Raw genomic sequence first — 23,144 nt, 5'->3', positions numbered from 1 at the left:
TAAACGAACTAATGTTTTCAGCCATCTTAAATAGCCTTCTTCAGGCTTAACATAATTTCAAATGTCAATTAGAACATAAGATTTGAAACTTTGAGTTTCACTTATGTGAGATATGATGACTCTTTCCCTTTAGAAAAATAGTTTTTCTATTTTAGTGAGTTCCGGGACAATTCCAGAACCTCACACTTATATTCCAATGACATCATAGTATTACAAAAATTAGGATATTTAAAACTTATAGAATTTAAATAAAATAAATACAGAAATAAGCATCAAACAAAATTACAATTTTACATTAATAAAATACAGAAGTTCAACGGACAGAACCATAACTACAAATCTCTTTCTTCTGCAATATAACTATAAAAATAATTTTTTGTTGTTTTGCACAAAAGATAATCAAATTTATTTTAATTTTTTAGTAATTTAATTAAATTTTTAAAATTTACCAGCTTTTTAAATTTTAATTATAATCACGTTAGCATTGGTTAAACCAATGTTTCTCAACCTCTAACAAATCACCGCCCCTTCAATAAAATCGTTATGTAGTATCACCCTCTTCACTACAAAATTCCGATGCCGAGGGTCAAGGCTAACGCCAAATTTGTACTGCATCAAATAGACTAGTGACTAGTATAATGTTATTTGTTTAATTATTGTACAATATAATGAATAAAATACAGTAATACCCCGAACTTACGCGATAGGTGGGACAGAGCGATAACCACGTAAGTCGGGGTATACTTTCACAATTCGTCTAAAATCCAAGTCGGATGTATGTAAGCTAATAAATGTTCTCGTTAATCTTATCTCGTCTTTTGATTCGTTCACGGTTACAAGAAATCACCGCATAGAGTCTCTCAAGTCTCTGTAGATATAACAAATACAGAAATAAATAACACAAAATAAATTTTAGCTATGTGATGGTTCCATGCGACACGTCCGAACATGTAAGCTAAACAACAGTGTGGGGGAAGTGAGTATTCAAGAGTTGCGTGGCGCTCAAACAAAAGACGAATCGGCGAGATTTGAAAATCGCGTAACTGCGGGTTCGCATAAGTCAAGGTATTACTGTATCTAATTATTATTAATATAATGTTTTACTATATTGCCCAGAAAATTGTTTTTCGCCCCCAAAATATAAATTGTTACAAATTGCCCACATGGGGACGATATCGCCCCCGTTGAGAAACACTGGGTTAAACTATCAGATTATCTAATTGATTTTCAAAACTATAACTACAGTATATCTATTACAGGTATGATCAATGTTGCCCGTTTTTAAGTCTTAAATTTGCCAAAATCAGTGATATCTGTTACCCAATGTCATTTCTGTTAAACCAATTATTAAACTATGTATCAAAGTTGCAGAAATTAATGGGAGAGAGAGGGAAAAATATGCTTGCAGTACAGTACTTTCAAGGAAAATCATAACAAAAATGTAAAAAGCTCATGCCAACCACAAGTCAGTGCCAGCATTTTACTGTAAATGTCAGGTAACTATCATTTTTTATGTTGTGTAGTAATGTTTTAAATGTGAAAAACAATTAAATTACAGATTTTTACTGACCTATTTAGCTATTTTGAAGTGACAATTCTGATAAATTACAATTTCAATTTTTAAAAGTTTGCAAACAAATTTTTAGTTAATTATTTTTTATTCTAATTAACAATTTCATCATTTTATAATTGCTAATTATTAAAATTAAAAACTATTATATAAAAGTAGTTTATCCTGTTATTAATCCACAACTGTAAAATCAATCCTGTCTATCATGTAGAACCTCCAGTAAAACATTGAAATACAATTTTCCAACATTTGATTACATTTTAATAATTTTTGGGTCAATAATAAGCTGCTCAAAGCCTTCACACATTTGTANGACATGAAGTTCACATGGCCAGTTAATTCCCCTGTGGCTAAGAGCAAGGGCAAGCTCATGCCTAGCATCCTCGGTCATTGGACACATGTATACATAGTGCTCAACCCCATCACGGCAATTACAGATGGTACAGATGTCCGTTGTAGATTTGCCGAACTTCTGTAAGTAGGCCCGGAATCTCCCATGCCCAGTGAAGAATTGCGTGGTTTCATAGTCCGGACTAACCCAGTGGTGAGAAAGGTGGTCATGAATAGATGGAAAAAAGTTCTATCTATTCAGTCATTTTCTTATCATCATCAGTTCAGTCATTTTCCAGCTTAGTGAAATCTGACGAGAGCGCACTACATGACCTCACTCATAGGCCGATTGCCAACGACTGACGCTTCCTGCAGACGGGAAAAAATTCAGGGCTGTGCATGACTGTTCTCTCCACAACTCCACCGAAGGAGGCCTCTTGCGGATCATTGGTTTACGCGGAAAAAAAGGTCCGATACTTTTTGAACAGACCTTGTATAAAATGAAATTTTCGAGAAGTTTAAAACAGTAAAATATGTAGAGGACATTTCAATTATTATTCCGATATACAATAATTTCATGCTGCAAAGCAATACAGAATTATAAGACTACAGTATAACATTCGTTGTTAAAAGTTCTAGTATATATCAGTTTCCCTTATCAGATGATGCTAATTATATGAACAAAGCATTAGAGGAATAGAAAAACAGGCAGTAATGTTAGTGCTACACAGAGACAAATAACAAAAAAAATTCCATTATTATATCATTGGTTTTCTGAATATTCATATTCATATATGTAATCAGTATGAAAATAATTTCAATGTTTTTCTTATTGTTACACTGAAGAAACTTTTGAAAAATATTTATAATTTCACACGAGTATAAAATGATTAAAAGAACCATCTTGAATAACAACATACTGTAATGATTTAGATTATATTGAGATTAAGAGTGCCAACTTTTCTAAAATTTTTTAGACTAAATTCACTTATACAGATATTGTGCTGTTTTACCATCATATGTATTATGTAAATGATTAAAAAAATTGTTCTGTTTGTTATCTAACTTTTATGACTAATAAATTATAGAAAAATATTACAAACATGATTATATATATACATAGGGTAATCAATTATGTCAGTCAGATTACATATTAAGTTACATGAATTTTCAAAGGATAATTGAGTAACAACTTAAATTAATCATCTGAATATTTATGAAATAGTTTAAACTAAGTTTAATATCTATCCTAGCTTAAATCAGACTTATAACTTATAATAAAAATTTGTTTTGACATCAATTTGATCATTTTATATGTTACCACTAAGATTTATCTTCACTGATGTTTTCTAATTTAGATCTACTTCCAGCTACACTAATCTTTTCATTTTTATTTCCTTCTGTATCTTTGCTCAGAAATTTTAAAATAAATTATTTATTTTAACATTGAAATATAGTAGAGGTATTAACCAAGGTAGGCCATCAGTAGAGTACACATCATGTGTTATAGTTGGAGATGGGGTGGATAGGGGCACTGATGTTCCCCACTTCTGATGTGATACCATTACTCAAATTTTAAGATATTCAAACTATCTTAATTTTATTCTAAAATAAGTTGTAATGCTTTCAAATTATAATTTTACTAGGAACTTCCCCTTCTGCTCATTTGACTTTCTTAATTTTTTTTTGAAAATTTATTGATTTCCTAAGCCGCCACTTCTGCATTTTTCCTTTTATGATGAAAACACATTACAATTTTAAGCTATGTATTTTATGTATATGTAATTAAATTTATAAAATTTATCTAAGTAATTATATACATAAATAGAAAAAATTTTACAATGAAGTGTTTCTTAAAATTTTGAATATTTATAGATAAACCATTTTTTAATATTTGGATCACTATTCATGGCAACATTTTTTCTGCGGAATCACATGCCGCAATCCACATTTTCCAATGTACAGCTATGATGCTGAGATGTATTGTTACACTATGACACTGCCAGATGGCGTGGATGTTCCAGAACATCAACAGAAGTGGAGCACAAAGTCAATTGTTTTCGAACCAATTCAGTCAGTATGGAGTCAACTGGAACAGTGTTCATACATAAAAATTGCAGTGTTTTGCAAGCAATACACAAAGCTATTAATGAGCTTGCTCTCAGAACTGTTGCAAGGTTGGTAGCAGCTTTCAAACATGGAAGAGTAGCAAATGCCAACATGCCTCGTACTGGATACGCTAGGAATGTTCGTACCAACGTTGCTCATGCTGTAATCATCCATGCAGAGGTCACCAAACTACGGCCCTAAATCTATGATATTTCCACATAATAAATTTTGGGGAAATAGTAAGTTCATTTACAATCTATGATATTTTCTATCTTACTATGTAGAAAAAATTTTACTAAGTGTAAGTAAAAATGCAAAAATTGGTCCAATCTGATTTTTGCATCTGACAGTAATATAATTTTTAGGAAAATCAGTGAATGAATTGCAATATTCAAAGTGAATGTGACTTTGAATATCAGAGCACTTTTTTGTGTATCTGAAGTTTCTATGAAAAATGTTTAGGAGCTTGCTGCAGCGATCGTATATTGGTTTTCTTTATTTTTTGTGTATTTAGTATATTAAACAAAATGGTTATGCAGCCCACGCTCATCATTCTTTCAATTATCTGGCCTGCTATGAAAAAAGTGCTGTGTGAACAAAATATGGTCTCTGCAGGACTTGGCAACACAAACAGATATTGGCCAGGCAACTGTACATCAACATTAATGACTAGTTCCTGTTATGTTTTTTGCTTTTCCTCCCTTGTCTACAATACTTCCCAAGTAACCCATCTAACAGACATTATTAGTAGAGTACATTGTCTTTTCATGTGTGTATTTTGAAATGTTTGTATAACAATGCATTTGCCTGCACAAAAATTGCTGCCATGACTTAGTAAGTGACCTATGTAATTTTTAAAATAAATTTATTTTATTCCACTCATCGGATTGTGGAAATGGTGAACTCAAATGAAGAGATATGGCCACATCCATGGTTATATTTACTGACTTCATAAACTAATCACAAAAATTGAATAAGACAGTTAGCATGTATCCTATACATAATTAAATAAAAGATTATTTGACAATGGCTTAAAATTTTTTAAAATATGTCTAATTGAAACATATAGGCTACGTCACTAGTATGTAAGAAGACTACACTTGAAAATGGAGTATGAAACATCATTTTCATATAGAGAAGTTCTTTTAGACTATCCTATCAACAGTAACAGCTAATAAAAATATTTCATTATCACCATTTTTAACAATTCATTTGTATTAATCCAAGTTATTTTGACAAAATAATTCTGCAAATGCCAATATAGCACTGTTTGCTTTCGTCATCTTGTTAGGATGCCAGACATTCCAGTAAAAGCTTGTTAAATCATTCACCAATACATCAGTTGTGAACTGATACATACTAGAATGTATCCAATCTTTTCATTTGACTTTGCCAGTATACAAGGTTGTAAAGTCAAAAAAGGATGAACCATTTTTGAACACCAGTTCTTCTATCAGGTTGCAAAAACAATTTTCAAACAGACCCTTAGATGCTTGCAAGTGGAAGCACTCAGTCTGTACATTCCATATTATTGGTACGAATGTAATGATTGATTTGAGATTTGGCACACTGGAAATTCTATATGGACAAAGAACTAACAAACACCTACATTTGTTGTTGCATTTATTGGAGATTATAAAAGATCATTCCATAGTTTTTAAAAGGCCATTTGTAAGTCTGTAGAAGTTGGCATCTCATACATTCTACAATGCACATATTTTTTTTAACATATGATAAAAGTCTGCACCTCATCAATCTGAGATGAGGTAGACTTTGCATTAAAAAATATAGATACATCTATTAAATTTTTTCCTAAAAAATTTTCAACTCTTGAATTATATCAGTATATTGCTCATTGAATGCAATATCATCATAACTCAAGAATGGTGTTTGAAGTTTAGTTTTGATTCATCTCTGGAAAAGAATTTTTGAAACACAGCTCTCAACTGGCATTTTAATGGTCTTTTAATATGATATTCTTGCAGTTAAAAGTAACAGTTTGTGCAGTCATTCCTTGAATATAACTCAAAAATGACAAGTTTGAGTTACAACTTTATTGCATATGACTGATATGAAAATTATAAATTCAAGACCTCAATTTATCAGATAATTCTAAAACTTATTTCAGCATTCTCATTCATGATAAGTAAAATGATATTTATAAATAAAAAAATAGAATATCATCAAAATTACAAATTTACAATTATGATGATAATTTTATACTAAATTGATATTTACATTTTTCAGTTACTCATCAACTAGTTATTCACTTACTTTAATTCACCTGTTTCAAAATATACATTACCCTTCATAAAGCTTTACTTGGCTATTTTTAAATATTTATGGTTTCTTCAGTGTTTTATGCTCTTTTTAATAAATTACCAAACGATCGCCTAAATATCGGGCTATAATTAAATGTTTAGAATAAAGTAATTTGACATTAGAGGTAGGCGTTAGGCACCATCTCTTAAGTAAATTAATAATTAAAATTAAATAAATAAATTTTACAACCTTCTGGAATAAAAGAACTGGCCTGGGATGGGGCTTGAACCCACAACTCTTTTTAATGCATTTCTTTTTATCTATATTGCAGTAAAATCCTGTAAATATGGTATGCATTTTTCTTAAAAAGCTCTGCACTTTAAAAAGTTCTCATTCAATGTTATTAATTTTTAATAACTATCTGACATCTAATTTGCTATTGTCTCACTAGTTCAGATGGATAGCTATACAGGTAAAATGTATGCCTATCATTAAGCACAAACCTTAGCCACTATATTCAGGATTCCTACTCAAATTTCTGTTTTGAATTCCCTAACCAACTTTGTCCAAATTCCCTGATCCTCATATTTCTTATGGTGTGGAATATCAACATAATAAAACAGCTTTTTTTTTACTGTGATATCTATCCCTCTTTTTTGCACAGTTGATATGTTTTAAAGACTGCTACATTAAAAAAATACAATACATACATCCTGCAGAAAAATGCTTGATAGAATCCACACAACTTCTACGTAATGAAAAAATAAGCAATTTACAAACAAAACATGAGCTTTTTATTTTATCATCATTTATCAATATTACTTGTATGTAAATCTAGTAAATACAAGGTGGCATAAAATCAACAAACAGTATTCTTTGATATACAAATAATACTGTACTGTGCTTAAAATAAACTCTTGACTTAGAAACATGTAATTATAAAACCAATCTTTCAACAAAAAGAGTAACTTTTTTTAAACAGCAGTATAATTATAACAAAAAGTTAAATTTAAAAATTTTCAAATAAAGCATTTTTTCCATCATAAAAAAACTGACCATATAAAAAAATTAGTTTTCTTTTGTCAACCACATTATTTCAAAATCACATAAAAATAGATTGTATATAGAGGGATAGATGTAAGTTTATACTATAGCTTCTCTAACAAATGCATCTAATTTATTGTAAAATCTTTTTATTTTTTTATAAAGTGGACAATCAAAATACAGAGAAACTTCTTATTATTCATTCTCTTTTTCAAAATACAGATAATTAGAAAATAAAAAATTAAATTACAATTCACAAAACACAAGAATTATTATAATGTAGTTTTAGCCTTTTCTCTTCAAGTGTATTTATTTTCATTTCAATCTTTCTTTCTTCCTTTTGTGATCTTTTCTTAAGGATTTAAAACAACACAAGAAAACAAAGTTGTTGTGTTTCTTTTTTCTTCAGCCCCCAATGCCTGCTGTGCTTCTGAATATCTTTTTTCTGTTGCAGAGATACAATATATCGCTGTCTAGATCCTCTGACTGTTAAATGAATACCATCATAAACTAAGCGTTGAGCAACTAAACTTTCTTCCTTAAGATTTTCACTTGACAGTGATTTGTTAACCAAGAAACTACTCTCAATACTTGCATTCCCATGTGAGAAGGAAAGAGAAATTTTGATAATAGACCATAGAACTTGCAGTTGCCTATCATCCTTCATAATTTCACAATAAAATGTGTCCAGACCATCATCACCCCTCTCAGATATGAAGACCTCACACATTGTAGAATAAGGTTTTATGGACACTATTGCAGAGTATATCACACTGTTCTTTTGCTTTGACAGCTCATTTTTCATCAATCCTGTCTATCATGTAGAACCTCCAGTAAAACATTGAAATACAATTTTCCAACATTTGATTACATTTTAATAATTTTTGGGTCAATAATAAGCTGCTCAAAGCCTTCACACATTTGTACTTGACATGTCTCTTCTCAATAATCTTGTGTGTCATCACTTCCAGCATATTTCAACAATCTCTTAGAAAACACAGAATATCTTTGTCGCTTACTTACAATTCTTTTAAAAATTTTTTGCTCCAAAACCTATGTTGGCTATAGCCAGGGAACATTTTTTTGAAAATGTTTTTAATATCAGAGCATGAATTGAGTGACATCTTTTTCTTTACAACTGCCAATGTCTAAGTTATCGCTGCTTTTATTACATCATTTTTTTTTAAATCACAAAAGGTGTCAATGTGCTGCTAAGAAATGTTGATTTGGTGAGAGACTGTTCATTAGTGATCTTAGATCTATCTTCAACAGAAGCTGTTTCACACACATTTTGTTGACTACCAGAAGAGTTTGAATATGTTGGGGTAAAAAACCTTATCAGTGAAGTTTGTTCTGACTTCAATCTTTTTATTTCAACACGACTAAAGCTATTTGCATGTGATACTAATACACACGTTTGTTTCCATTAAAATTGTTTAGCTATATTGTTCATAAATCCACTAAATCTAGCAAAAAAATTAACTGAATTGACAACTCATTAAAAGAAAAAAAATGTTCTGTTGCTGCCACTTTGATTTCAGTTTCAGTGTAAAGGGCAGCGTTTTAATAATTAATTATTTAATTTTGCATTAAATTTCATCTCTGCATAAAATTTTCTTAAGAATGCAGACAAAATTTATTTATTTTAACCCTTAATTACAATTCTTATAATTATTGCAATCATATCAAAAACCATCGTTCTCACTTTTATAGCAAATTTTAATTAAACGAACTAATGTTTTCAGCCATCTTAAATAGCCTTCTTCAGGCTTAACATAATTTCAAATGTCAATTAGAACATAAGATTTGAAACTTTGAGTTTCACTTATGTGAGATATGATGACTCTTTCCCTTTAGAAAAATAGTTTTTCTATTTTAGTGAGTTCCGGGACAATTCCAGAACCTCACACTTATATTCCAATGACATCATAGTATTACAAAAATTAGGATATTTAAAACTTATAGAATTTAAATAAAATAAATACAGAAATAAGCATCAAACAAAATTACAATTTTACATTAATAAAATACAGAAGTTCAACGGACAGAACCATAACTACAAATCTCTTTCTTCTGCAATATAACTATAAAAATAATTTTTTGTTGTTTTGCACAAAAGATAATCAAATTTATTTTAATTTTTTAGTAATTTAATTAAATTTTTAAAATTTACCAGCTTTTTAAATTTTAATTATAATCACGTTAGCATTGGTTAAACCAATGTTTCTCAACCTCTAACAAATCACCGCCCCTTCAATAAAATCGTTATGTAGTATCACCCTCTTCACTACAAAATTCCGATGCCGAGGGTCAAGGCTAACGCCAAATTTGTACTGCATCAAATAGACTAGTGACTAGTATAATGTTATTTGTTTAATTATTGTACAATATAATGAATAAAATACAGTAATACCCCGAACTTACGCGATAGGTGGGACAGAGCGATAACCACGTAAGTCGGGGTATACTTTCACAATTCGTCTAAAATCCAAGTCGGATGTATGTAAGCTAATAAATGTTCTCGTTAATCTTATCTCGTCTTTTGATTCGTTCACGGTTACAAGAAATCACCGCATAGAGTCTCTCAAGTCTCTGTAGATATAACAAATACAGAAATAAATAACACAAAATAAATTTTAGCTATGTGATGGTTCCATGCGACACGTCCGAACATGTAAGCTAAACAACAGTGTGGGGGAAGTGAGTATTCAAGAGTTGCATGGCGCTCAAACAAAAGACGAATCGGCGAGATTTGAAAATCGCGTAACTGCGGGTTCGCATAAGTCAAGGTATTACTGTATCTAATTATTATTAATATAATGTTTTACTATATTGCCCAGAAAATTGTTTTTCGCCCCCAAAATATAAATTGTTACAAATTGCCCACATGGGGACGATATCGCCCCCGTTGAGAAACACTGGGTTAAACTATCAGATTATCTAATTGATTTTCAAAACTATAACTACAGTATATCTATTACAGGTATGATCAATGTTGCCCGTTTTTAAGTCTTAAATTTGCCAAAATCAGTGATATCTGTTACCCAATGTCATTTCTGTTAAACCAATTATTAAACTATGTATCAAAGTTGCAGAAATTAATGGGAGAGAGAGGGAAAAATATGCTTGCAGTACAGTACTTTCAAGGAAAATCATAACAAAAATGTAAAAAGCTCATGCCAACCACAAGTCAGTGCCAGCATTTTACTGTAAATGTCAGGTAACTATCATTTTTTATGTTGTGTAGTAATGTTTTAAATGTGAAAAACAATTAAATTACAGATTTTTACTGACCTATTTAGCTATTTTGAAGTGACAATTCTGATAAATTACAATTTCAATTTTTAAAAGTTTGCAAACAAATTTTTAGTTAATTATTTTTTATTCTAATTAACAATTTCATCATTTTATAATTGCTAATTATTAAAATTAAAAACTATTATATAAAAGTAGTTTATCCTGTTATTAATCCACAACTGTAAAATTATATGGCTTCAGAATGGTGAAAAAAGCCATTTCAAAACGAACTCCTGTATATTTTCTTATTAAAGATTGCAGCATTAGTTCTTGCCGCCTGCAGATGGCTACACTTGGTCAGCCATATTCAGCAAACAAAATCAATAAGGCAGCTAAGGAGACAAATTCCATGACTTTTTCCAAACACTAATGAAAATCCCTGACTTTCCAGGTGCATAGGTAGCCTATGGTAAAATTGGTTTCATTATACATCATCTCACTTAATGTCACAGTTTCCAAGAACTTATCATCATCACTACTGATAACATTAAGTTAAGTGACGACTTACTGTATTGACAAAACCTTTTCAAATAATCAAAAATTTACATACAAACACTTCCAGTTTCTAGAATCTCCACTTGACCATATTACTGCTGGTATTCAGGCAAGTATGAAGGTAAACAAGCACCTTATGCTATCTTGCAATAGATTTGCCCAAAAATGTTACAATTGTCACTCTAGATTCCTCACATTCTTATATGGCTGAAGGATGATGTCCTATCTGATTCCATAAATGCCTGATATTGACAAATCTTAAAAATGTGACAATGTAATGTAGGACATTCCTGGGAAATCTGTGAGGTGTGCAGCTATCTTGAAGGCAATACAGAAGGGCACAGAATTTCTTGAAAGTATCATTGTGCTGTTAAGTGTCCCTTGTCCATTACTAGGGATGACAGACTTTCATATAAGATGGTTCCTTAGACCAGCACTGAGGCAATGGGGACAGTGTCACTCAACAGCAAAGAATTAATAAAATTGTTCACCAGTGCTCCTCCACACTAACATAATAGTTGTTTGTTCCCAAAACAAAACTGAGATTTGTTTCAGTAAAGATGATATGTTGCCAGTCTGTAGCAGTTCATGCTTCTCTGTCACAGCAAACAAAGCCACGTTGAGGCACTCACAAAAGACATTTATCAGTCACTGTGGATGCAAATTTGCCTTTGCTAGTAAGAACCAATGGTATGGGAGGAGACAGTGTTTTGTAGCAAATCGTCCTCTAACATTCTTTTGGCAGTAAACAAAAACACTGTTGCAGATGTTTGTTATTGTGTCACAATCAGACAATCAATTAGTCTCTATCTTGGACATTCTCAACCTATCTGCTGTGTATGTTTTTCTTGTGTATGCACTGTCTTCAACACCTGTGACAGAAATCCCGATAGCAGACAATTTCACAAAACAGCCATCCTGTTTTCTTCAGCATGACTATGTAACTTTTCTCAAACTTGATAGGTTGGGCATAATGTCTGAATCATGGCCCCACATGATAATGACTGACCTGACCTTAGTCAGAGGAGACTGGTATGAAGCTGGTCAGATTGTATTTTTTGCTTTGCTTGGATTTTCTTGTGGAATGATGAGTTCAATTTATTTGGAATATTTAATTCTTGACATTATTTATTATTCTAAGCTATTATTATTAACTTAATATAACAATCATAAAAAGTATAAAAGTTACCTTTCTGAGTAAAGAGGAAAGCTGAAAAAACTTTTATCAGAATTTTTTCATTTACAATTATGTAAATTTGCTTGGACAATAGCCAGAAAATTTACTGCGAAATAATTTAATCTATAGTTTCTCAGGTTTTGTCTTGTTGATGTGCTTTGTTTTTCAATTTCTGCTATTCCTTCAGTTCTTGTATTGCTTCCTATTTTGGTTTTGTTTTTAATGTCATGTTCGTCATTTTAAATTTGTTGATGTAATTCCTCTGTTGTCTCTAATAAATCTAAATGTTTTTGTTAATGCATGCTTAATTTGTGAAGGAAAATAATATTTTTTGCCATCTAGCTCCTTATCATATCCCAAAGTGGCCACTGGGGCCAAGCAGTTAGGTCTCTTGCCTCACACCAAGATCTCAGGTTCAAGTGGGAGGGCTCACAAAGATCCTGATCTGGGGCCCCGCTGTAGGATGTGAGGGCCATGGTCTGAATGCATCAGATAGGCCTGCTTAGTGTTCAAAGTTCTTCAAACAGCAGGTACTTAACTACAGCTCTAATAACTTGCATATCTATCACACAATATATGCTGAGTTTTGCAATTAATCTGGCAATTCCAGATTAATTGCAAAACTCAGAAATTGTATTTAACTTTTGCCAAGGAGTGTATAATAGTTTTTAGAATACTATATGTATTCTCTATGGATAAATTAGTTTTATATATGTAAAACTTTAATAATAAACTAAAATGAAATAAAACTCTATTTTTCATAATCAAAATATTATGAAATGCTTTCAGTTTCAGCTTGGCTACCTACAGCTTATATTCTAAAATATGAATATTTTTAGTTAAATATAGATGAGAATACAGAATGATTTTAATTAATGTATTATATTCAAATTTTATGTAACTTGAAAATGGCCTGAACAAAGCTGAAAACATTTATTTCTGGTAATCAAAAAAATACTCAAATTTTAATGTTCAATAGAAGTCCTAGCTTTTGCATGTATTTCATCAAGAAATACAATTGCTGCTCATTTCATAAAATTTGTTTAAATTATAAGTATGTTAACTAATGCATAAGTACGACTTTCTTCATATGATTAGAAAATAATTGTCATCACTAGCATTTCTAGTTATGTGATACAATATAATTTCTATACTTGTTAAATATTTTTAAAAATTCTAGTTTCTATAATCAACCTAAGAAAAATTTTTGTGAACACAAGTATGAAATTTCACATTATGTTTTGTCCTGTGAAAATTGTTTACAGTAAGCAATTATAAATTATTAGTTAAAATTACAAAGCAACACTAATATAGTAACAATTTATATAATGTCTTATAGCTAATCAATTAATAATATAATTTAAACTAAACTCAATAAGATGTACTCATCCCTTTGAATTGCAGATGGATATTCATTTTATCTTGTAAACTCATCCTCATATTTTGCATCTAAAGTTCAGTAAGCATATCTCAAAATTTTGTTACTTAATTCATGATTATATTCAATTCATAAACTTGCTAATGTAATGTTAGTAATATTAAGAAAAAACCAATGTTGTATTTACATTTTTATACACCTAAAATATTTACTCATATTTTTTTGTGTTTAATTGTTTAGAATTGTTAAAATGGAATTAAGTGGGTTTCATATTAACCAATCTTTTATTGCATTCTTTCATTTTTTATAATATAACACCCCAAGGAGAATATAAAATAAACTGAATTAATATATTCCATAAATTCATATATACAAAAAATTTAATATTTCATTCAATGCAGTAATTACTTTTCAACAAGTAAAGAAAGCATATTTTATAAAAAGTTGAAAGTTTGAAAACAAGTCAATAGCATGTTAAATTAGAAAATATTTATTTTGTATTTAACAGTTAAATTTAGTGTTTTATTATTTCTATTACATTATAAAAGAGCAAAAGATGAAGTAGGTTAGTATAGCAGAATTCAAGTAAAAATAGATTTATCATTTCTATATAAAGAATGACATAATCAGAAAAATCAAGTTTTACAAAGGTTTATTAGGAATCGGTATTACATCTGTTCGTGTACATAGGCAAATTTCTTCTCCCATTACAACACAATGCAGGAAAGCACACACAAAACTGTTTGGTGAAGCAACCCTAAGATAGATAGATAGGTAAGTAATAGCTACTGGAAATGCACAAAAAAGTTAAGACCATATCTTGCCCCAATTACTGATTCTGAAATGAATAAATCTGTAATGGACCCAACAAAAGTAATCATGAATGATTCAATTAAGACAATGAGCTACACATAATTTTATATTTCAGTCTCTTTTCCTGTTTTTTTATGCAAATAGGAGAATAACTTGCTGAATGGAGTATGCACAAAAGAACCAAATCACAAAAGCTATTGTGCTGCTACATAAACATCCACTGTATTACAGTAAACTGTTTGTGTTATTTGCCAAATTAATCAAATGGGGCACACATTCACAAAATTTCAACCAAGTTATCATCCAAGGACATGTACCAAATGGATTATGATGACTGGATGCACTATAAAGATGAATGAATGTTGAGTTTTATACTACTACTTGCACAAAAAAAGAACACTTCCTGACAAAGACAGAGATAAAATGTTTATTCTACCACTATATGCCTGGATTTCAAAACACCAGTTTCAATTTCTGGTAATGGACTATTTAAATTTGTTGAACAAATGATGAGATTTCATACTTGTAGATTTACAACAAAAAGATGTGGAGCCAGTAGAGAAAGATAATATGAATAAAGCAGCAGCACTGTATAAGTTCCTTGGCATTCAAAGTGCCCCAAAGCCAGAGATTAGTATAAGAAGTGCACTTAACAAAATTCATTAAATATTTGTGAATTCTATTATAGTTTATATAATACATAATTCCAGTATTATGATTTTCACATATGAGCCTTCTAATTATTTCCTAACATACTTAAATCTGTATCAGAAACATTCATTCATGACTTATGAACAGTTAAAAATGTTGATCAAAAATGCCATACAACTCTCTTCACTATATCTTCAATCAACTTCAGTTAAAAGGAGCACATCACAACATTTATCATCATACATACATGAACTTGCATATACATACAAAAAACACACATTCAAAAAATTCATCTAAGATTATCAAAATCTCAATTATGAAATTTTACATGTAATTATTGAAAATAAAACAAAATAGTAGCTAAGAATTATGCTTATAGTTTTTACACAAAGATAGTATGAAGTAAACACATTCTATTATACTTCACATTTATGAAACAATGATTTTTCTAAATACAATATGAAGGAGCATAACTTGCCCAATATAAAAATAAATTTCCATCCTTCAAGAAATAAAAGAACAAACATAAAATACTTTGGTATATTTATGAGCCATTATGATGATGTATTATATGATAACTGTTGAAATATCTGTTAAACTCAAAATACCTATTTTCCTATGGACAATTAATCCCCAGTCTTGTTTCTTTCAACCAAGTTATATGTACAGTGCTGCTGCTTTAATGTGCACAAGATATTTAAACATTTGCCTACACAAAGGGTTTTGTCTGGCCCCCTGCTCACAACACAGCTGGGGATGATATTTCCAATGGCAGTCAACAGATGAAACATCTGTAGATACTGATGAAACCGACTCGATTTTTGTTTTGAGTGGTAAGATGTTTGTGGTGTCTGGTGCAACTACAGCATTTGATGATAAATTCATTCATCCCCTTCTCCCTCACCTTCAGCTTCTGCTCCCTCACCCTCCAGTTCTCCACCTGGAAATGCAATGATTTATTATGTAAGAATGATAATTTGAAAGAAATATTGTGAATTTTCCCCTTTGTATAGTCTGTAATAACGATGCTAATTTTAACACACATGAAGCATTGTAGATGCCACTCAAATAATTGAGCAAAACTGCCATTTATTTGTTGAGACTACATAACACTTATTCACCTGCTTCATCTAAATCCTCTTCACCTTCTCCTTCTTCTTCACCTTCCTCATAGACTTCTTCTTCTTCTTCTGAAGAATGAATAGATTGTTATTTATGTAATTATATATATATAATAAAACAATTAAAGCAAGGATTTTAAAAAAATGCAAAAATAATTATTTAAAAAAATCATTTCATATTAGTTTTCTGAAGTAAGACTTTTTGTTTTCAGGAAAATGAGATAAAAAAAAAAGAATTGAATTTAAACTTAATACTAATTCATATTTTCATATTCTTATTGAAATTCTTTTATATTTGCTACAGAAGTAAATAATAATAAATTTCAACTGACAGACTACTATTGATATATATATAAAATTAACATAAAAAGAAACTATTACTTAAAATTATTACACAAAATTCAAGCTGTTTTTAAATTTAAAATTGACTTTTTAAACAAACTTCTGTAGGGAAAAAAATGTAATGCTACACCAAAATTTATGCCACTGCTTCAAACTTTTCTTTTTGAAGTATATTCTGTTCAATATGATTCAGAAAATTTAAAAATACTTTAACATGAATTAAAAAAAGATTTAATTAAAAGTAACTTTTACTCATAAAACTAGAATGTAATGTTCTTATAAAAATTGAAAAAAAAAAAAAAANGTTAATTTTGTTAAGGCACAAGGTATTTTGTTCCTCTGTTTTCCCTTGGATGTTGTTTCAAATACTATGTATTGCTATTGCTAATCAGTTTTTTGTAAAAATATTTAGAAATTGCTTAAGTCATTTTGACTCGTCTTTTGTATTATCATTGTTGTTGCAAAACAAACAATAATTGTTAACAAAATTAATTTATTTTTCTGTGAAATTTAAATATTAATATATATATTAATATTTAAATCTCACAGAAAAATAAATTAATTTTGTTAACAATTATTGTTTGTTTTGCAACAACAATGATAATACAAAAGACGAGTCAAAATGACTTAAGCAATTTCTAAATATTTTTACAAAAAACTGATTAGCAATAGCAATACATAGTATTTGAAACAACATCCAAGGGAAAACAGAGGAACAAAATACCTTGTGCCTTAACAAAATTAACATTTATAGATCTTTCATGTTCATTGAAAAATAACAAAATTATGTATCGTGACTTGACACGTGGCTATTGCAATGGCTTCTAAACATAAGATCCAATGTATTTTGGAAAAATAGAACTCTCATGTCTCTTCTGAGCATCTACTTCTTGTCAGATGAAAAGGCCAAATAAGTCTTAAATTCTGCTTGCATGATCTTAAGCACCTTGATTTTTCTCTGAGTTACATAAATTACAAAGTTTACATACCACCTTTGCCACAAAACTTAGTTGATCTGAAGTCATAGTACTGTAGTAAGAATTTACTGCTAGATGTTGGTTTCTGTGTGGTAAAGAATTATACTTTTATTTTTGGCATGTGCAACATGATATATCTATAGTACAAACATTAAAACTTCACAAATAAAATTTCAGCTGCAGTTTCAAATAATACAAGTTTCACATTTTTGTGTTCAATAATTTTTGTTAATAAAATGTATCTAACCACTCATCATTTTGTCTCATCTCATATGCTGGCATCATATATTTTATTTGGGATGATTCTGAAAAGTTTTTTGCAAATACTTTTGAAGTAATAAATATGAATTATGGGCTTAGTTGTTTGAATATGACTTTCCAACCAAAGATTTCATAATGATGCAATTTTTAATAAAATAGTCTGCATGTATTAAGTAGAAGATAAGGAATAATTACTGAATGATGACAAAAAAAAATCTTTGTTAAATTATCTTGCTACTCCCTGTACATATAATTACATACATAGAATAAAACTTTATAGAATACATTCAGATGAAGAGTACTTATCTATATAATATTAACATTTAGTCAATATTTTTAACATTAAGCATACAGATGAAAAATATATTCAAATTGTATCATGATTTATTGTAATTATATATGCCATTTTACTCATTTAATCCATTAAATCTAAATAATTCATTATAATAGCTGAATATGAAAGAACATAACACACATTTTGTAAAGCATTTTCTAAAATATATCTGTTAATAATTATTGATGCACTATAATTTTCCATGATGTGTCTACACTGTATCAATGACATTTTAAATTACCTTGTTTTTCACTTATTTCATCAGAAAGTTGTCATCATTACATCTGTGAAAACACACTTAAGACATTTTCTGTTACATATTTCTATGAGATTACATTAACTTTTATAGAAAACACACAATTTGATATGCAGTACATATGACTTAAACATCACAATGATAACCATTCTTAAAAACACAAGGTCGTTTCCATTCAGTATGGAGAAATTAAGGTAATATTACATCTAAAAATGTAAAAATTAGCATTATTTTTCATTATCTTAAATTTTAGACATTGGCTATATAAATTTCACATAAAAATTGATTAAAATAATTTTAATAATTTATAAATTTACATATAATAAAAAAATTAAATAATTTAATATTAATGCTTTTATTTACTTAAAAGTTCAAACATAACTTATTTCATTATTAAAAACTAATAAATATATTATAATAAAAAGGAGAAATAAATATCACAAAATTTGAATTATTAAATAAACTAGCACTTATAAATTTAATTTGAACCATGTGAACCTTAAGAAATTAATTGGTTTTATTACTTTAAGCAATGTTACATCATTAGAAGCCCTTTATATAAATTAATAAGTAAAATTATCATAATCTTGCTTTTTCGTAATACTTAATTTGAGTAAATGTGAAGTTAACAAGGCAGAGAAAAAAGAAAAAAAATTCAAAATCAGAAATAATGGGAAAAAAAATCCACATTGAATATATGAGGAGGGAACAAATTTAAAAAGTAAATACTTATAAACCCAAAACTGTAACAATTCTTGAGACAACATTTTGATATGGATTTAAATATAGTAAAAACTTGATTGAATTAATGCATTACTTAGAGTGAGGGGTTCTATTAAAGTCAAAAGTCTGTTATATAATAGAGTAGGTTTCCAAATGCATTTAAAAAATTGACAAATCAGTTAATCTGCTTTTACTCATTACAATATACATACATTTGTTTAATTAATATTGTATGAGAACTTTAATTTCACAGAAAAGTTTTCTATATGCATTATTGCTTATGTACTCACTATAGTTCTAAGACAATAAACAAGTATATTTTATATAAACTGAAATAAACAAACATTTTTGTAAAATACACTTTATGAGCAGTGACTCTTGGATGAAAACAACCCTGTTAATTTAATTATGTATAAAAAGTATTTTAAAATTAACAGTGTTAAATATAGGGAATGAAGTTTTGTCCATTAAATAGAGATTTTTATTTTATATTTTTACAAAATTAAAAGCAATAATAAGTAAAATTAAAATTTTGAATTTTTTATACTATTAAATCTTCTAACATTAAGTATATATACAGTGTTAAGTGTATGGGAAGGCAAATGAGAAACACTTCAGGCAGTCACACACCATTTCACAATTCAGTTTTTCTTAACCATCTGAACCACCAAAATTGCTCACTACTATTGTGAATTCCTGCTTTGTTTGCTAACTGTGCATTGATAAAAGGACTTTTGAATTATTTTTTTATGAAAAATTAGTTTTGTCAATATTGACCACAGTGTCATCTACCAACTTTAGTGCCAATCTCTGTTTTTATTTTATTATTACTTCATGAGACCAAAATGTGATTACAACAACCCAGTTCATTACTTAATGCTGATTGATGGCTTTCTCAACAAATTACCAACTAAAAGAACTAACCTCAACATATGACTGTTGGTGGGTAAAAAGTTTTATAACAGCCAATGAGATGGGTCAACACTACCTTCACTGTTAATCCAAACTCCTGCCAATTGAAGTTGACAGACCTTACAAATGCTAAATTGTCACACTGAGACCCCATTGAAAGAAACCATTGAGAGAGAGGACTAATGGCTTCATCATACCAGAGAACAGGTAGACACGAATCACCTGCAAATGTATTGATTTTTGCACAGAACACCAAATTTTAAATGAGCTCACTATCAATTTCAATAAGTTCCTGCTAGTTTTAATATCTTAAAATGTTCCGTCCTGGATTTTTTGAATTAACAGCATTGTTCTTCAATACCTCCAAAGTATTCTTTATTTTAGATTCAATATATTGTAATTTTTTTTTATTGTCTGGCAAAAGCTACTTGACTGCCATGAATTTTACTTTCCTGGTTTTTTTCTATTCTGTCATCAGTGTTGCCTGCATGGATAATTAATTTCACTCTGAAGTTGCATTTGTTTTGGATTACAAAGTTTCAATTTCTTCAAAAACTAGGACTCTTATTTTGTGTTTGCTTTTTTCATCTCTCTTCTGTGAAAGATAAGCAACACAATTCTATTTGACTTCAGAAACAGTTAAGCCATAGTTGTTCATAGATGATATGAAAATTACTAATTTTACAATTTCTTATAATAATATTTTTTGAGCAATGTTTAGTCTAAGGCTGAGACTCCACTAGTGTAAAATGCACCCTAATTATTTTTAATAATGTGACCTATTTGCATTTGGATTACAGTAGAACTTTGACTCCACTAATGAAGTTTTTACAGTGATGGTACTGCCATCAAGTGTCAAAAGTAAACAGTGTTTTTCACATAAATTGATAGAAACAAAGCAACACATCTCAATTATCGCAACTAATTTTAAAACTAATAAAAAAAAACTTGACAAGCATCATCAAAACAATGAGAGCAAGAGATAAAATAGAGTGAACAGGTTAGGCTTCTGTAATTATTATTTCAACTTAAAGCTTAGCATACACTACAAGTCATCATTACTCTTATTATTATATTTAAATAGGCACATTCTACATGAACATAATTGCAGTTAGAGAAATTAAGTCAATTAATAATTATTGATCTAAATTTAATAGTTAGGTAATTAGCAATTATAGTTATGAATTGAGTTCAATAATAATTAGGTCCAAGAAAATTAATATATTTGATTACATACATTAAAATTAGATGAAAAATAAATATATATTAAAATGTATTAAATAATTAAAAATTCTTGGAAATATCATTTTGAGATAATCCCACTTTCACTTCATTATATTAAATACATTTTGTTATTTCAGATATTTCTATTTATAAGAACATTTAAATGAGAATTATTTTTCTAACCATATTTTTATTTTCCAATACATGCATCACTTAACCCTTAAATGCTAATAACACATCAAACTGACATGTTCGTGCATTCCCTATTGCACAGTATTTTTAAGAATTAGCTCTCATTAGTGCTCTGGTTAATCAGTTGTAGACAAGACCCTGCCAAGATTGTTTCATTGTACATTTCCAGAGAACAAAGAATCTGTTTGTTCTGAACTCTAGTGCATGTAAACATACAAGTTAATAACTAGTGTGTTTTTATACTTACAGCATGACATTAGTAATGAAGTGTCCATGAAAGCACACGAAAATACCATGTTGTGCTCTTCTCCCATGTGTTAGAATATAAGAAAAACTTTTTTTTGGAGAAAGAGCATGGGTCTACTTTATTTGAAGAGAAATCAGGACCATATTGAATCAATATTTGATGAGTGTGGTGATGAAGGAAATGAAAATGAAAACAAGGTAAAGGCACAGGAAGATTTTGACAGTGATGACTGTGTAAATGATTGTCTCATATTTATGGAACAAAAACAAAGAAGAAAAAATTGAGTCTTACATAAGATATAGAATGTGGCATCCTGACATCATATACAAAGAAGGAATAATATACAGTCGACCCCCGTATAAGATCATTGATTATTCCGTTTTATATGAATTCCATGTTGTACGAGTCACTTAGATTTTACAAATACGTGTACCGGGCTGTGAATGGCTCACGTATTTGTAAAATTTAAGTGACTTGTACAACACGGAATTCATATAAAACAGAATAATCAATGATCTTATACAGGGGTCGACTGTAAGTAAAGAATTACAATTGAAAATCTTATTATTCAACCTCAATCTGCAAGTTTGAAAAGCAAAGCTGGAAACACATGGAAGGAGAACAGTTTCAGAAAAACACCTGCTAAAAATATAATTCATTTGTCAGGGTCCTACTGCAATAGCTCTGAATTTGACTGACCCAAGTACACTTCCTCAATTTGTTTATTTCAGACATGATCCTAAAGGTACTAAGCATAGAAATAAAGTAGACAAACAAAGAATAGATATAAACCCAGAAACTCTACTCTGAAAGAAGTATGTAAACAAGAACTAATAGCTTTTATAGGTCTCTCAGATTTGTCAGCTGCTCTAAAAAAATCAAAACTTAAAGCTACAATACTTTTCAATTTATCATTCTGTGGGCAAAAACATGCAAATTTGGTTTCACAGACAAGATTCAATTTTATAATGAACACTCTCCCTTTTGATTCAAAGGAAACCAGACAAGAGTGGAGAAAGGAAACTAAATTAGTTCCAGTTAGAGAAATGGAAATGTGCCTGAAGGGGATTCAACAGCCCATTATTTTGTGAAAGAACTGGCAAAGTGTGTTGCTGGTTCCAATACCAACATTACAATATATAACTGGTTTACTAGCACTGACCCTGTCAAATCACTTTTGGCGGACCTTCAGAAAAAATAAAGGAACTACCAGAGGAGATCAAAGACAAATTTTCTGAATTGTGCTGCCAATTCTCCTATATTTATCTTACACAACAATATGACAGTTGTGTCATATAAAGTAACAATAAAGTTGGTGATACTTGTTTCCTCAGTACATAAAGCAGCAGGAATGCACTTTAAATAAAATACATGTAATATTTAACTGTTTGTTTTTTTATCCCAGTCCCACACTTTTGCTTATTCATTT

At 29.5% G+C, this 23,144-nt stretch overlaps 1 protein-coding gene across 4 annotated transcripts in view; it reads right to left on the bottom strand.

Moving 5' to 3' along the window:
- Positions 1-23,144, bottom strand: part of LOC111632495 (protein SET-like) — a 93,647-nt gene that overhangs the window by 18,883 nt on the left and 51,620 nt on the right. Inside the window, exons 6-7 of one of the 4 annotated variants that reach the window (XM_023376917.1) lie at positions 16,248-16,316; positions 14,298-16,066 (exon numbers count right to left, since the gene is read on the bottom strand). The exons of 1 other annotated variant lie outside the window; for it this stretch is intronic. In XM_023376917.1, the coding sequence (XP_023232685.1) occupies positions 16,008-16,066; positions 16,248-16,316 (128 nt within the window). In that variant the 3' untranslated portion in view covers positions 14,298-16,007. Of the gene's footprint in view, positions 1-14,297; positions 16,067-16,247; positions 16,317-18,197; positions 18,624-23,144 lie in introns of those variants that run through there. 2 more of the 4 variants (XM_023376918.1, XM_023376920.1) reach the window with 2 other exon arrangements.

This window comes from Centruroides sculpturatus, unplaced genomic scaffold, assembly GCF_000671375.1.
Source record: "Centruroides sculpturatus isolate CEXI.00-Female unplaced genomic scaffold, Cexi_2.0 scaffold752, whole genome shotgun sequence".
Taxonomy (NCBI): Eukaryota; Metazoa; Arthropoda; class Arachnida; order Scorpiones; family Buthidae; genus Centruroides; species Centruroides sculpturatus.
Note: the sequence above shows the minus strand (reverse complement) of the source record. Positions and strands in the feature narration are given on the sequence as shown.